Raw genomic sequence first — 17,561 nt, 5'->3', positions numbered from 1 at the left:
TTGACAATAACCGTGCAAATTGTGCAGTTAGTTTTAGACACAGGTGTCTACATAACAAGTGAAAAAGAGTACAGATGCTCACATTACTAAACAGTCATCACAGCACAAATTTTAGATAATATTCTCCAAGGCAAAAATAAATAAATAAAATAAAACCTGCACTTCATTTGCAATGATCTGACTATAGTAGCTTCTTGGATGGTTGTCTCAAAGTTTTTATGGGAAAATACTTAGGATATTTATGCCCCACAATTAAAGTGATCCCAAGTGCAACACAATTTCCTATAAGGATTTCGTTTGTAATATTTGGATACCTTTCAACAGTTTAATATTGAACTAAAAACGGTATTTACAAAATCTCATTCATCCTAAAAGTATTTTCCACCTACCTCACCGTTCAGAACATCTGGTTTAAGAACATTCAACAACAACAAAAAAGCCATGTTATTTGGGTTGGTTGGTTTATTTTCATTTTTTGTTTTAAATAACGTGATTTTTCATATGAAATTTGTCATAAGACAGATACATTTTCTCCTTTTTAATTTTATCCTATGCTCCCTTTCATAATTGGTATCTGAAAACTTTACCAGCTGCAGCTAGATATATTTTTACTATTCAAAGGAGACATTTCCTCAGTTGTGCAATAATTTTTTTCTGACAAGAAAAAAAAAAAAAATCAATTTTACTACTGTCTAAGACCTGATGTTCCCATGGTGGAAAGAACTATTTTCTGTCATTAGGATTTTTGTTCCTTGAACAAAACCTATGCTTGCACCAGATTGAGAGAAAACCAAAACAAGTAGAGAGCAAACTTCGAGGTTATGATCTTGCATTGAGCCAAATAATGCTCTACTCAAGACTGTTTACTTTTTTTTTTTAATTTAATCAGATCATCTTTACCAGATTTCATCATTTTTCCCCCATGTGAGCAACATGATTATAAAAGAAACAAACAAAAAACACGATGCAAATTTATGCACCAATCACTTAAATAAAGTCATAAAGAAAGAGTATAACAGGAACGCTTTTCCTGCAAACATACTAGATTAAATGCCACGGGGAGTCTGCAGGGTAAAAGTGTGGAAGCTTAGAGTTTACTGAACAACATTCACACAAATGACATTTCAATCCATTTTAGTTACTTCGATAACCTCAAAATAAAGGAAGACATTTAGGATGTTGAAGAAATTCTTCATTACATGTAAAATACCTTTAACTAGCCCATGTAATTGATTGGCCTTCCCAATTAAAATGCAACAACGCTAAAGATATGTTTACATTTTATAGCGATCATTGTTTATATTTTATAGTGATCATCACCCCAAACACAAGACAGAGTATCTAAGTTAGCAAAAGGAAAAATTTGAAGCACTGTTAGCTCTAAAACAAATCAACAAAGTCAGTACACTGTTGTTTACAATAGTGTTAAATTTTGGTCCAACAATATATATATAAAACCTACAAGAAGCATCCTCAGCAGAAATGTACACAAAAATTAGAAAAACAAGTTCACATAATGGTCAACACGTAAATACAATTTTTTTGATAACTTACCTTGTAAAATGATGGCTAGCTGCTCAGCTGCAGACTTCCGTAAAACTAGGTCAACAGCATCAGAAGTCAGGATGTCATAAAGCTTTTCAACAGTTTCTACCTAAAAGTGAAAATACATTAGATTCACATGCAGTACGCTATTGTAAAACAAAGTAACTAGACACTTTTCCTAACAAAATAGGAAATCACAGAATGGTTGAGGCTGGAAGGGTCCTCTGAAGGTCATCTGGTCCAACTCCCCTGCTGAAACAACTGAGCTGTGGCCACCTACAGCAGGTTTCTCAGGACTGCGTCCAGAAGGCTTCTGAAGATAGCCATGGAAGAAACCTCCACAACCTCTCTAGGAAACCTGTGCCAGTGCTTCATCAACCACACAGTAAAAAAGTGTTTCCTAATGTTCAAACAGAACCTCCTGTGTTTCAGTTTGTACCCACTGCCTCTAGTCATCTCATTGGGCACCACTGAAAATAGGCTGGCTCCACCAAAATAAAGATTTTTTGTTAGAAAGCATTTGATTAGATTCTGCATGCATGTAATAAAGGAATAGGTTTTAATCTTTTTGCAACAAATCTCTAATTCCTAAAATATATAGAGTAGCTCCTGATGAACAATAGAAGTGGATGTCTAATAAATAACATTCAGTTTATGCAGGGCTACAGAAAGCTCAAAACTACACAGAAATGCTAGAATACGCTTTTTAAGTCTCTGCCATTAGTCCCCTTCAATAACGGTACAGGAATTACAATCATCCCAGAAACCCAGATATGAAGCTTTCAGATTGCATTTTTTGGAGGATGTAGGGAAAGAGTATAAATCAAGTATACAATGAGTGATTAGAATAATTTTTAATCAGAGGGGAAGGATCTTAACAATTGTTTGACGTATTATTGTTAATCTGAAAATGCTGAGGGTAAAGAAGGAAGAGAATATGGAAAGGAAGTGGTTAGAAAAACAGCTTAACTGATTGAGTGCAGGGAGAAAAATTTTCACACAGGTCAAATACTTGTGATTTGTTTTTCATTTTGAAAAAGCAGCAATACTAAGAAAACAGACAGCATTTTGCAATGTTTTTAAATATTTCATATTGGAAAAAAATATTTGCCTTTTCCAGTAAAAAAAAAAAATGGATTTTGTGGAAAAAAATCTGTGACAAAAATCAGACTCTACTCATGCACAATGAAATTGCTGTAAGCAGGGCAGACCTGCACCCTTTGTACTTAAGTCTTGTTGTTAATTTATCTGCAACGAAAAAAAATGAATGATTACTTCTCTTATTCGCAGTTGCAATTGATAGTGTAAACCTGAAGTAAACCAATTTGTATGAAATACTGCAAACTTCAAAAAATGTTAACGTCAGTGACCAGTAAGGCAGAAGAGAGGTGCAATAACAGTATTTAGACAGAGCTTACTCACCTTAAATATTGATTCCATTTTATCATCCAATTTCAGCTCAGTAACTTTTTCTATAACAAATAAGTTTGAAATGCTGGAAAACACACCGCCATGCAGGTTTGGGCGTTTCAGGCTTGCTCCTTCTTCATTCAAAAGATGGAATACTAAATGTTTAAGTGCTACAGAACGAACCCTAAAGGAATAAACAATTAGGAGAACTATATAAAGTCCTCATTAGAAAACTTTAGCTCTACAGTTAGTTTATAAAATTAATTAAGTGGAGGGTGGGTGGGAACAAAGTATTTACTCAATCTACTTTTCACTGTGTCTAAGTCTATGTTGTGTTGTTGTTTGTTTTTTTTTTTTTTGAGTAGACGTTTTTGTCATTAACGTTAAAGACATGCTGAAATCCTACAAGGCATTACTCACAACTGCTTTTTCGAGAAGAGAAGACGCAGAGCAGCCCGTAATCTAGTAGTTCTGGGGAGAATACCCTCTCCTTCGTCAGAAGACGTTTCACTCAAAGTGAGGATGCAGTTACCTAGCTTATCTTTTGTGTCAGCGTAACCCTAAAACAAACAAACAAACAAACAGCTTATAAACTTAGTAAATTAGACAGAAAGTGGAAGAAGGAGCAAAAGCAAAAAACCCACAACTTAAAAAAAAAAAAAAGATTTATGAAGATTAAAATTTCTCTGCCAACAAAGTAAAAAAAAAAAAAAAAAAGTGATCCTGTATACAAAATTAAATAGAGATTTTTATATGGCCCAGAGGTACTTTGACCTGGAACCTTTGACCTTTAGTATGTTAACATGATGCTGTTCTATAAGGTCAGTTTCCATTTTAGTAAGTAGGACTCAGTCACTACATGAAAATAACTTTAAAACATTAAGTCCTACCTATTTTCAGGTATTTACCCCTTTCACACCAACCAAAACAAACCAGAATCAATTGCATACTGCAACCACTTAAAAAAAACAGAGAAAAACTGGGTTCTGAGGGAACAGGCTTATATAGTTGCCAAGCCTCTCCATGGTATTTGAAAACTCCTGGCAGTCAGGTAAAGTCCCCTCTGACTGGAAAAAGGGAAACATCACTCCCATTCAAAAAAGGGTAGAAAGGAGGAACTGGGGAACTACAGGCCAGTGAGCCTCACCTCTGTGCCCAGAAAGATCATGGAAAAGATGCTCCTGGAAGCAATGTCAAGGCACATGCAAGACAAAGTGATCCAAGTCAGCCAGCACAGATTCATGCCTGACCAATCTGGTGGCCTTCTATAACGGAGTGACTGCATCAAGTTGAAAAGGGAAGACCGACTAATGTCATCTATCTGGACTTCTGCAAGACTTCTGACACGGTCCCACATGACATCCTGATTGCCAAAATTGGAGAGATACGGACTTGAAAGGTGGACCATTAAGTGGATAAGGAGTTGGCTTGAAGGTCAAACACAGAGAACAGTGGTCAACGGCTCTATGTCCAGGTGGAAGCCAATGACAAATGGTGTCCCTTAGTGTTCTGTCCTGGGGCCGGTACTGTTTAATATCTTTATCAATGACACAGGCAGTGGGATCGAGTGCACCCTCAGCAGTTGTGCAGATGACACCAAGCTGAGTGGTGCAGTTGATATAACAGAAGGAAGGGATGCCATCGAAAGGGATCTGGAGAAGCTTGCGAAGTGGGCCCACAAGAACTTAATGAGGTTCAACAAGGCCAAGTGCAAAGTGATGTGCTTTGGTGAGGGCAATCCCAGACATGAGTACAGCCTGGGAGAAGAATTCATTTAGAGCAGCCCTGCAGAGAAGGACTTGGGGGTTCTGGTGGACAAAAAGCTCAACATGAAGCAGCAGTACACACTTGCAGCCCAGAAGGCCAACTACATCCTGGGCTGCATCAACAGAGGAGTGGCCAGCAGGTCGAGGGAGGGGATTGTGCCCCTTTATTCTGCCCTTGTGAGGCCCCACTTGGAGTCCTGCATCCAGGTCTGGGGCCCCCAGTACAAGGATGTGGATGTGGTTGGATTAGAGGTTAGGAGGAAATTCTTCACTAAGAGGGTGGTGAGGCACTGAAGAGGTTGCCCAGAGAAGCTGTGGATGCCCCATCCCTGAAGACCAGGCTGAACAAGGCCCTGGGCAGCTTGACCTAGTGGGTGGCATCCTTGCCCACGGCAGTGGTGTTGGAACTGGATGATCTTTAAGGTCCCTTCTAACTCGAGCCATTTTGTGATTCTATGAAAATATAAGGCATTTTATATACATTGGGTAAATATAGGCCTCCAGTATTCTCTGCTAAAATATTTGTTTTATGTAGCCATGACAAGTTATAGCACAGAGAAAAATTCTACTCAGAAAAATGAGTTTGAAAGAGAACCTCTCCATACATGTTTAGACTACAGCTTATATTAACACCACCACCTATCTAATCTTGAATATCAGTGGAATGCATATGAATGTGTGTAACACAGGAAAGCTGTCATTACTTTAAAGGTTACACCAGTAACCTTTCTCCCATCCCTTTCAGTTCTCATAGTGCTTCTCCTCTGCAGTAGTATGTTTTCCAATCTGTTCCTTCTATTTCAGGGGACATCTTATTTGCAATTTTTTTTCAATTTATGGTAATACTGAGGCACAGGCAATGAACAAACTTATAGCAATAAGTAAGAAATAACTATCTAGAGTGATATTTTGAAAGAAAGGTGAAAAAAATGTACTTGGGTGTACTAGCTAAACTAAACATGAGACAGAAACCCTCTCAATTATTTTTCAATGGTCTTGAGAATCTGGAGAGGTCCCAGTCGACTAGAGCTAGCAAATGTCTTAATCTTCAAGAAGGGCAAGAAAAATGACCCTGGTAATTATAGGCCTGTCAGTCTCACTTCAGTGCTTAGTAAAATTATGGAGAAAATTATTCTGGGAATTGTTGAAAAACACCTGAAAGACAATGTGGTCATTGGTCATAACCATCACAGGTTCAAGAGGGGAAAAGTCCTATTTAATGAACCTAATTTTCTTTTATGACAAGGCTGCCCACCTAGTGATCAAGGGTAGCCAGCTGATGTGATCTTTTTGAATTTCATCAAAGCTTTTGGTACTGTATTTCACAGCATCCTCAGCTGATAGGTCAGGTTCAAAGAGTTACAGAAAATAAGGTTACACCAGGCTGGCACCCAGTCACTAGTGGCACTCCCCAGGGATCTATTTTAGGGCCAGTTCCCTTCAATGTTTCCATAAGTGATCTGCACACAGAACTTAAATGCATACTAAGTAAGTTTGCAGACGACACTAAATTAAGAGACCCTGACAAATTTGATGACTGAGCAATCACCAACTACATGAAGTTCAACAAGAGAAAGTGCTGGATCCTGCACCTGAACGTGTGTACAAATGGGAGAGGAGAGGCTGGAGAGCAGACCCACAGAAATTGATCTGGGGGTTCCTGTCAATGGTAAGTTGACTATGAATGAACAGTGTACCCTGGTAACCAAAAGGACCAAACACATCCTGGGGTGCATCAGGCATGGCATTGCTAGCCAGTCAAGAGAAGTGACTGTCCCGCCCTGACCTGCGCTGGTGCAGCCTCACCTTAAGTACTGCAGTTTTGGGCACCACAGTGTAACATGGACATAAAGCTATTAGAGAGTGTCCAAAGGAGGGCCGAAAGGATGGTGGAAGGTCTAGAGGGGAAGATATATGGGGAACAGCTGAAGTCGCTTTGTTTATTCAGCTTAGAGAAGTCAAAACTGAGGGGAGACATCATTGCTGTCTATGGATTCTTCACAAGGGGGAGGCACCGAACTCTGGTAACCAACGACAGGACCCAAAGGAATGGCACGAAGCTGCAACAAGGGAGGTTCAGGTTGGATATTAAGAAGATTCTTCACCGAAAGGGTGGTTGAGCACTGGAACAGGTTCTCCAGGGAAGAGGTCACAGAACCAAGCCTGCCAGAATTCAAGAAGTGTTTGGACAATGCTCTCAGACATACGGTTTGACTTTTGGGTGGTCCTATGTGGAGCCAGGAGCTGGACTCGATGATCCTTGAGGGTTCCTTCCAACTCAGAATATTCTATGAGTTTATGAAATAAGACAAAAAACATACACCAGGAAGAACAAGATAGGTACAGCAAAATAGCTAATTTGGAATCTATGATCTATAGGTAGATCATAGAAGGGAAATCTCTATTGTTTTTTTCTTTAGTGCTAAAGAACTTTGATGGAGCAACTAGGCTGAAAATCAGACTGAAGGCTGCAAAAGTGACTATTAGATTGAAACAAGAGTGAAGATATGGAAAATAAAATTGGTACTACAGATATGAAGACTGACGTTAAGGATAATACTGACTGTTGATACTTATAATCAATTGAAAACGAAAAGGAAAACACAAAGAAAATACAGCTTACGTGTACTGCTATTCATTGAGTACATAACTTGATCAGAAAACTACAATCACAAAAGATCTCTGAATGTTCAGCCTTAAAGATATGGGAGGCACTTAAATAAGCATGAAAAAGCATGCGATGTTTTAAGCTGTACTTGGATTTCAACTCATATCCTCAAAAAAAATTAAGTCATAGTCAATAACTTAATTTCTACTACATTTCGGAGTTTCACATTTCTAGCAATAACAGGCTAAAATCTGTCTACAAAATTTAAAGAAGTAACTCTGGCTGGCATCTGGACCCATATAACATTCACTATTTGACTTTTGATAAAATAAGTCTGTTGGTATATTACTGTTAATCTACTTTCCAGCTGGTACTTACAACAAACTTCTTTTTGTGGTTTAAGAGGACAGTGCTGTTGTTTACATGATTTAATACATCAAATTCAGATAATAGCACATACAAGTACCTGTAAAACAGGAATGATGGGATAGAGAGCTTCAATAAACTTGTTCCAAGTCAATACTGCCATTACTAATCGGCCCTGCAATAGATGCATCAGAATGGCCTTGGCTGCAGAATGTACCTGTTAAACAACAACAACAACAAAAAAAACTAATGCAAGAGCTGATGTTTGTCATTGATCAGTTTGTCAATGTTGTAAGAAAAAATGTAATACAAAAAAAATCTCAAAGAGAAAGGACCTACAGAAGAAATACTATCACTGAATGACAACTTTAAATTGTCTGTCACACTAAACATCAGGCTGTTAAAAAAGCCTCTCAGAAGACAGAAAACAAACAAACAGTTCTGCCTAAATAGTACAAACAAGAAGCCTTGAAATTGAAAACCTCATTCAGGCAGAGAGACAACTACAGAGAATGTAATTCCTCTCTGGATTGACTGCCTGCGTACTAGAGTCTAAGCATATGATGTACCAATGCCAAAATGTTATCTTCCAAGTTAAAATTGTAATATGCCATGACCACTACTGGAGTCTCTCATGTAAGAATAAATCTGAATTTTATTTTTGTTTTTTTTAGATCTAACATGTCTAAAAAGATCTTGATGCCTTTTTATCAAAACAGAGTTCTGAGGGGAAAATGATTGGACTTCTCTATAAATATTAATGAATCTTTCTGAAATAAAATAAACCATTATTCAACTTCAATTTATACATCTATCGGCCCCTCTATCCTCCTGGTAAAAAAAAAAAAAAAGTTTATTTTTTTCTGACTCTACATTTCTGGGGTAATTCCCAGAATTTGCAGTCTTTATGATATGCTTCTGTAGAGGGTTTAGAAGGACTTAAAATCTGTTATATGGCCATTTCACTTTATGGAAGAAAAACTAAGATCGTCAAAACTTTCCAATTGTACATGAATTAATTTGTAGCTTTTTTTTTTAAATCAATAAAAGAAAAAAGGTATATGATGCAATGTAAATACTGTATTGACACCATATACAACCTATTATTATTACTAAAATGGGAACAGAGGAGAAAAAAACAGCTTCTCAGAATTTATTCTTCCTTAAATAAATACCTACCTTTAGCAGATAAAAAATTGCATTTTACACCAGAAATAAAAATACTTTCCCTCCAGGTAACAAGAATAGCCTTTTACAGTCTCTGTCTTTTATAAACTTTTTATAATCTTTTATAAACCCTGTCCTATCTTTAAGCAACTGAATTTGTAAAAACACATGGCAAATGTTAAGCCCAACCTTGGGATACAAGGTTCTTCTCAGTGTCTTCATATCATCACATGCCTGAAAGATTAAACTGATGCTTTATGAGAATTTAAATAGCAGATAAACATCCAAGAAGGAAAAAGAATAGGCCTTGGTATGATCTGAATAACATACATTGTTGAGACACAGAATGCATGCTTACAAAATCATTTCATTTTGTTCTTTCCTAATAATGCATTCTTATTGTTCTCTTAGCAAGCTCCTTAAATTGAACATCAATTTGTCAATATCACCTGAATATCAATTTATTTGATATGCTTGACCAGTCAGTCTTTTTAATACAAGGCATCCAATAGAATAGCCAAACAAAATGAATGCTTTCCTTGGAGAAAAAAAAATATATATACACATACACAAACTATAAATATAAATACAAAGTACATTATCAAACACATTTTACTTCTTTTAAAATGGTAACCTCTAAAAAACATTTCTAAATGGAAATATGCAGTGTTGTGTTAAAAAGATCCATATTTTTTATTCAATTTAATATAACTTCACTCTTTGCATAGCTTTTCTCTATACAAGAAACCATATGAAATCAAAACTTCAGGTAAGCCTCAAAACACCACACATCAGCTTATAAATACAGTTCCTAAACACAGTACCTCATTTTTATCTTCCTGAAGGCCAAATGTAGAGATTTCATATAAAACTTTTGGATGAAGAAGAAAGTGTACTCCATGGCATACTGAAGAAACAGGTTTAGCAATATTATGAACACCTAGACAGTCCTTCAGTAAAAATAAAGATGGTTAGTTTTAAAATTCAAGACACTCTCCCATTACTGAATCTTGTTTTATAGACTGCCTTATGTTGTGCTCCAGTAAAAGGCTTTCTTTATGCAGCTAGGAACACTACAAGTTAAACTTCATGGTCCTGGAAGAAACACCTTCTTTGTTGTTCACTGACTAAAAATTCCTACATAAGAAATGCAGAAGCTTTATGTTTTGATTAACGTTTTTTAAACTATTATTTTAGATCAAATTTTATATGTTGTTCAGCATGACATTAAAATAAGCAAAACCTGTAACAGTCAGGTAAAAATCTCACAAAAAGCTACAAGTGGAGGCAGTGTTTTTTTTTGGTGGCCTTGTGAAAAAGTAGCTCCAATATCTTTGTATTTTAGTGAATTGTGCTATACCATCAATATGAAGTTTAGCCCGTTAACACTCATAATAGGAAATTATTATGCCCAAGTATTATGATATCAAAATAGAATAAAGATTTTTATTTTCACTGATATAAGCCAATTATGAATACCTGAAATGATCTGATGAATAAGACACTACCATTATTAATACAGAATGCAACCACACATTTTTAGGAAGCTCGCACTCTTCATGCCTTGAATGATCTTTATCAAAAAATTTAAAAATAATCAAACAATCAAAACAGCCAAACAAAAAAAATCAACAAGAAATTAAATTTGTTAAAGATCTGTATATAATATTACTCAAATGTTTTAAATGTTCCCTATGTTTTTATACATGTGAAAAAAACATTTTCCTTTTTTTTTTTTTAATTTTATTTATAGCAACTAAGCAACTGAGCAGACTGTAGGTATATGAACATATATATATATATTCTGAAAGTGTCAGTATAACAATATTCGATTTCCCTTAAGTAAACATTCTTGCAAAAAGCTGAAAAGCAGCCAACTCAAAATGATTTTTACTCAAATATGGAAAAAAAACAAAAAACAAAACCTAAAAAGCACAACAGAAGGAAGTGAAAAACCTCCATAAGGAAAATACAAACTGGGCAATCTCATTTCATCAGACAAGTAAAAATGAACACTTCAATTTTTTTTTTAAAAACAAAATTAAATTGAAACACTTCTGCAGAGCAGCACCAAAAACAAGCCAACCAACCAAACCAAAACAATAAACAGTGACCAGTATTACTAAGAATCCTTTCAAAAAAGCAAAATTATCAATCACTAGTTTTCCCCACACTTTAGAGACATTCTGAAGGGAAGTACCTGAAGTATAACCTAACCAAGTAGTTTTAAATCCCAGATATAGAATAGCACACTGCAAGTCCGCACCTATACAGATCTTAAAGCATATAATGTGGTGAGCAGAATTGGCAGTAACAATGCTCTTGATGAGGTAATCACACAATATACATTATTTAGCACAACACCAATAGTGTTAAGAAAGCTTTAGTTCTAACCTTAACCACTTCAAGACAGCAGCGATAAGCTTCAGTTTTTATATTCAGCAAAGGATGAGCCAATAGATGGAGAAGCACATTCTGACCCTCAGTCTGAAGCAATGGGTTTGCCTGGCCAGACTTCCAACTTAAAATTAAAAATAGTTAAACTTACATTATAAAATTAACTATGATTAACTTTCATATAGTGAATATGTTTATTTTACAGGAACTAAAGATGCCTATAAAACATTTTCTTGTTAAGTTTCAGGATAACCTCTCAAAAATACTTCCTGAAAAGAAAAATCACTTGATTGACAAGTTCAAGGTAATAATGTTTTAGCAAAATCATAACATATCTTCACGTTTGTAAAAATACCTTCTTTCCATACTTATATGTAAAATAAAGACCATCATTTTTCAAAACTCTCTCATGAAAATTAGGAACCTGATAAACATTTATATTAATCTGAAAATATCATATTCTATTGAGTTTCAATAGTCTTTGGAACATGGCATATAATTATAAAAAACAAAACAAAACAGTGCTTTCAGATTTGTTTTGTTATCTTTGTTTTTACCTGTAGAGATAGCAGTCCATCTCGTTGTCACAAAGAAAATTGACGTTAGTCAAAAGACAATAATCAGTTTAAGTGAATTCCTGTTTTCTGAAATTGTAATCAAACCATAATTCTAAAAGGATTAGAATACTGAAAAGTATTTTGACATTTCAGAATTAAAAGCTACTCGTATTAGAAAGTTCTTAAAACTAGTTTCCTTTGAAAAAAATATCTGCAATCAAGTTCTGAAATGGTATAAAATTAAGATTTGGTATTTCTACTTAAGTGTTTGATACAAAATGTTTCCAGGCTCCACAGAGTAACTTAAGTTCTTTAACTGGAGAATAACATGAGAAGTCTGAAAAATTAAAAAACCATAAAAGCTTACACTTAGAAAAGAATAAAGCATGGGTTTTTAGCACCTGACACTCAATTTTAAAAAAAAAAAATCTACCACAGGATGGTACAAATTATTTACCAGAGATCTTCCAATGGCTAAAAGAAAAAAAAAGTTCAAGTACAGGGACAAAAATTCAGAAAACAACAAACAAGTTGAGATTCTACTTGAGAAAGCTTATAATTTTTTTTTAATTGATATTTTCTCAAGTTTTATATAGTAAGGTACTTACAGATTTGAGCATATGTGAATGCATTCCTGAAGCAAGGGCAAGTGTTGATGGTAGGGTAGGCTACTTAAGGCCTGATCTGCCAATTCTAATAATTCAGAAAAATTCTTCTCCCCCTGGAAAGTAAAATGAAGAAAAAGAAACTATCAAATTTTGTAATATAAAAATATAAAATGTTACAGAATTCTTCACTGTTTCTACTACACATAGTTTCATTCAGCCTTTCACAGAGAAGCTTATAGTTAACCCAAATAACAAACTAATTGGATTTCATACAAATACATTTTAGTACCCACTCCTGTGAGCTGACAACTCTTCACCTGCTGAATCCAGATAAAGATCAACTAAACTCACTGGGAATAAAGAGTATCTGATTTTTCACAGTGTGAACTAACATGCTACTAACACTACTCAAAAACCTTTCTGAAGTACCCAAGAATAGAGTATAATAAAAGATTTAACTGTTAAGCTTTTAACAACCCACTCTTAATAAATTTGTGGGTTTTTTTTTTTTTTTTTAAATCTTTCTATGTCTTCATACTCTTGGTTAACAAATACATTAAGCATGAGCCACTTAAAATTGAAGATTAAAACTTCATTATGAATAATATTCTGAGTAAATTACTGATTAAGTTCAGAACCTGTTTATGTAAAGGATGAATCAGCTCAGATTTAAGATAGCAGGACATTTCAATTGCTGATTTCATTCATTTATATTTTAGTGACAACAGAACAAGCATTTTGCACAACCAGGAATTACTAGTCCATTTGAATAATGGAGAATATTTCAGCACCATACTAGAATCTCTTTAACTAATAAGACATAATATAACAGGTGTCTTCATAATAAAGTGAACCACCCAGATTTCGCACAGTCTAGAAGTAGTAGTGTATTAGAACTACTATCACCGGGTAGTTTGGAATTAAAATATCTAAAATATTTAAATACTAGGCAACAACATATACACACATGCATACATATACACACTATATATTTAAATATAGTACTTGTTTTTTTCCTACTATTTTGCCTATAACTAGATTATAAACCCACTTACAATCTGACTTTTTTCTTTGTTTTTTCCCCTCATGAGTATAAAATACTCACATCTGTTAGTTTTCTTTCACAACGCCAGATTACAGTTTTTACAAGGGGGGAAAAAACAAGCATAGGAAATAAGTTTGCCTACAGAAAATGCTTTATATAATGAAATTCCACACCTTCTTATGAACTTCAATCATAAAGCTACAAGTGCATTCAATGGAATAAGCAGCTTCTGAGGCTTTTTTATAAATACTGTAGTTCTCAGAACTCATCTGCTCCAGATAGGCTGCAACGGCTTCATGAATGCTTGGATATTCCAAGGAAAAGGGTACATCCAGAGAGAGAAGAAATAAAGCATTCAGCAAACTCTTTTGTGAAACTTTACTTGCCTTCAGAAAAGAAAACAACTGTCAGAATAACACAGCCTGAAAATACAGTAAAACCAACAACAGCATTTGCAGTCTTTCAATAAGTACAATCATTACTGCTACTGCTTAAAATTTAGAGGAAGAAACAAAAATCAAATGAGTTCTATATGAACAGTTTATTTTTTATTAATAAGTAGGAGTGCAGTAAATTCCAGTCCTAACATTAAACCTGCAACTAGTCACAAAATATGAGATGCGTACAATCCAGCTACAGCACTAAGAACTTCACAGATTTGCCAGGTCAATCTACTGTCCAACCACTAGATGGCAGAGAATACACAGACCACAATTATTTCTCTCTTAGTAATAAAAAGCTGTGTACAATTGTGCATAGTAATATCACATATTAAGAACTGTGATTTCTGCTTGTTACATTTTGGTTGATTTTTGTTTGTCTTCCTTACTGCAAGTGTTCATTCAACTTCAATTTTGACCTCAAATGTGGTAACTCTTTTCAACTCCTGCCATATGCAGATTTAAAATTTTATATTATGTACATGAAAGCATAAAAATTATAAAAAAAATAGATTAACATGTCTTCACTTGTTTGCAGAGACAAGAAACAACTTTCATTAGTAAAAGATTTAATGTTCATGGCAAAAAAAAGTAACTGAAAAATTAATCTACTATTCAAATTGAACAATGTCTAAAAAAGAACTACAATGCAATTTAAACTGACAAAAAACGTAGACAGACTTTTAAAGAGGATTTTTTTTTTTTTTTTTTTTTTTTTTTTTTTTTTTTTTTACTACTTTGCATCCTACAAAAACTTCCAAACACGGGAACGGGACCCCCATCAGAAATAAATTCAGAAGAAACAACCCAAGAGCTATAACACAGAACTTGTTTAAAGAGAATTAAAAACACTTTAAATTGGTAGAAAGTGTAAAACATATTTGCTCACTACATTCCATCATATTAAGAGTGATGATTTTACACAGTACTAGTCATACCATGTTAACAATAAACAAGCAGGGGGCAGCATAGCTTTGCAAACCATGAATAATACCAGGAAAAAAAAAGTTACAGGAAGAAGAAAAAAACATTACATTTTGAAAGCCTCATTAAAAAGCTGTATTAAAAGGTTTTTTAGACTTGTATTCTGCAGCAGATTCTGCAGAATGCACCAATATCTGAAGAAAGGACAAAGTTCCCTTCATCAACCATATATCAGCCAATGTAAGTCATGAATTTCTCTGTCCAGTGGCTATTCTCCCAGCATTAATCACTGTGGAAAGCATCCCTCTATTCCCTCTTAAAATACAAAACCCAAACACAATCACTTTTCAAATTAGTGATGGCCTACCTTTTCTACGGGGAGAAGTGTTTGCAGCAATCTAATAGTGAAAAGAGAAATGCTAGTAAATGCCATTCTGTGATGTACCATCATCACCTCAGGCTGCTCTGCACTTATATTGGTTTTGTGATATAATATAGTTTCTCCAAGCAAACCCAAGACCAGAAGCAATTTGTCTCTCTGAAAAAAATAAAATTAAAAAAATAAAGCACACAATCATTAGAAATAATTGACACGTTATAATTACATCTTTACAGCATTTATACAGTATAATTATTTTGAAGATGCTAGAGGCACATACTAATTTACAAATGCAAAAATGGTACAACACACACAGTATTTCATTTGGCTTCCATATAGAACTTTGTCTAAGTTCTAGACTTCACTTTACCTTCACTTGCAGTTCTGAATACTTTGTTACCCGTTAATAACTCTCTCCCCCATTTCTTCCCCCCTCGCTCTTCATTTCTTAATTCCTGCTCACTCCATTTTGGAACTTCTAGCATTACAGATATTTTGAAGATCATTTTCAGTATGGAAATATTAGGATCTAGTTTGAACCCACTAATGAAACTAATTCAAAAATTAAAAAGAATTTAAAGAAAATCTTTGAAATCAAACGTTTTATATGCCCATTCATTCTCAAAGGAAACATCAGCACATTTCTCAAATTATATAAAATCACTACCATTTGAAGGGATCCAACTCATTGACACAAGAAGGGAAAAAATTTTTTTCTAGAACCTGAAAAAAACAGGTTTTGTACTTGGAATGCCGGTTTTAGAATGCCAGTTTTCAGAGTAACAATTAAGAAGGCAATACCAAATGGGAGATTGGGCTTATTAATTCTGTTCATCACTGTTAAACAGTTAATACATCTAACTCTAGATAAAACTGAAGAAAATGACAAAAAGCAATTGACTAAATCAAGTCTTTAAAGAAATTATCATCAAAACTTCTTACACAGTGAGAAGAAAAGGATTTGTACTCTTCTTATAGAGTACAAATAAATAAGTTTCTCTCTGTGCTGCTACAGTTCACAAGAGGTAGAGCCTCTGCTGCAAGACCATGGAATCTCAAATCAGCAGTAGAATCAAAGATGTTATTCCTCCCTGAGACAGTGAGGACTGTTTTCAAAGCCTGTGATCCAAAAAACTGAGAGGATACAATAACAAAACTTTTTGACATGGCAGAATCAAACCATACCTAAGAACACATGACAAAACCATAAAATAAAAATTTTATTTGGGAGGATGGAAGCATAAAAACATGCATGAAATGCATAGATATGCAAATGTAAGTATTTTTGATTGGGATTTCCAAAATAAATAATTTTCACAAAGATATTCCAATGCAAAGTTTTAAAATTGGATAAACAAAGAAACATCAAGCAACAGCAAGAAATGCTTTCAAGCTTCCTGGAAGGGAGACACATGACCTCCTCCCCTTAGAGCTAATACAAAACAAAGAGAAAGAATGTTTTCTAAACACTGAAGCCTAACAATTCTATAAACATTATTTTTGGTAAAAGATATTTTATTCGATATACTATTAAGTAACATATAGGTAAGCTTAACAGTTGTTTCATACAATTGCCTATCTTCTACTTACTCAAACACTAAGAAAGATAAAGAGCTGTTTTTTTTTATCCAATTGCTTTATCAAATTTAGCTTTTCTGAATGGCACTGCACAGTTCAGTTCTGCATCATAAAAGTAGATACAACACCTCATTGAGGTGAAGTTTATGTTTAGGCTAATACTTTACTAATAAATCTCAAAGCTCTACCTACGGAAGAACTTTGTCATCAACTTATACCAGCATATAACATCAAATATTTATTTTTTATTTTTTAATAGGTATAACTGCACACAGTTACCAAGCTTACTTGCAGAGTTTTGCTTGTTAGTAGAACAACGTTTGTTTCCAGGCAGCTAACAGCAATCAATATAATGTATGTGAGATGATGCTCATCATTTCTACTATACTTTGACAGATTTGTATGCAATTGAATATACGAATTCGTGTCATATAACAACTAGACAAAGATTATATTAAGCTTCTTAGATTATCTCTGCACTCATCTGTGTACTTTGGGAACTATCTCTTGGAGAATATTAACAACTACACTTTCTCCCTTTTCTCCTCTGGGAGCCATTTGGTGGAGGATATAAGGAACGGTGCCTCCTCCTCCTTTCCTTGTGGGCTAGCTACAATAGCTTTTGAGTATTTTGAATGTCCTTGGGTAACCAACAAAATCCTAGTCTTCAGGATGCTTTTTTCTAAGGTTAAACAATTCAGAATACCACCTGGGTGGTGTGGTAGTGCTGTGGGAAGATATGGGCAAGTACCTGTCACAGTTGTCTCCTCC

At 34.7% G+C, this 17,561-nt stretch overlaps 1 protein-coding gene across 4 annotated transcripts in view; it reads right to left on the bottom strand.

Moving 5' to 3' along the window:
- Positions 1–17,561, bottom strand: part of RTTN (rotatin) — an 88,441-nt gene that overhangs the window by 51,628 nt on the left and 19,252 nt on the right. For all 4 annotated transcript variants that reach the window (XR_010829590.1, XM_066992741.1, XM_048080882.2 and 1 more), the window contains 9 exons: positions 15,201–15,371; positions 13,643–13,855; positions 12,425–12,537; positions 11,257–11,383; positions 9,687–9,812; positions 7,796–7,912; positions 3,376–3,515; positions 2,968–3,139; positions 1,555–1,654 (listed from right to left, as the gene is read on the bottom strand). Coding sequence is in view for 3 of the 4 variants with exons in the window: in XM_066992741.1 (XP_066848842.1) it covers positions 1,555–1,654; positions 2,968–3,139; positions 3,376–3,515; positions 7,796–7,912; positions 9,687–9,812; positions 11,257–11,383; positions 12,425–12,537; positions 13,643–13,855; positions 15,201–15,371 (1,279 nt within the window). In the remaining variant the exon portion in view is untranslated. The remainder of the gene's footprint in view (positions 1–1,554; positions 1,655–2,967; positions 3,140–3,375; positions 3,516–7,795; positions 7,913–9,686; positions 9,813–11,256; positions 11,384–12,424; positions 12,538–13,642; positions 13,856–15,200; positions 15,372–17,561) is intronic.

Source organism: Anser cygnoides, chromosome 2 (genome assembly GCF_040182565.1).
Source record: "Anser cygnoides isolate HZ-2024a breed goose chromosome 2, Taihu_goose_T2T_genome, whole genome shotgun sequence".
Lineage (NCBI taxonomy): Eukaryota > Metazoa > Chordata > Aves > Anseriformes > Anatidae > Anser > Anser cygnoides.
The sequence above is the reverse complement of the archived record's forward strand: the minus strand, read 5'-3'. Positions and strand labels throughout refer to the sequence as shown.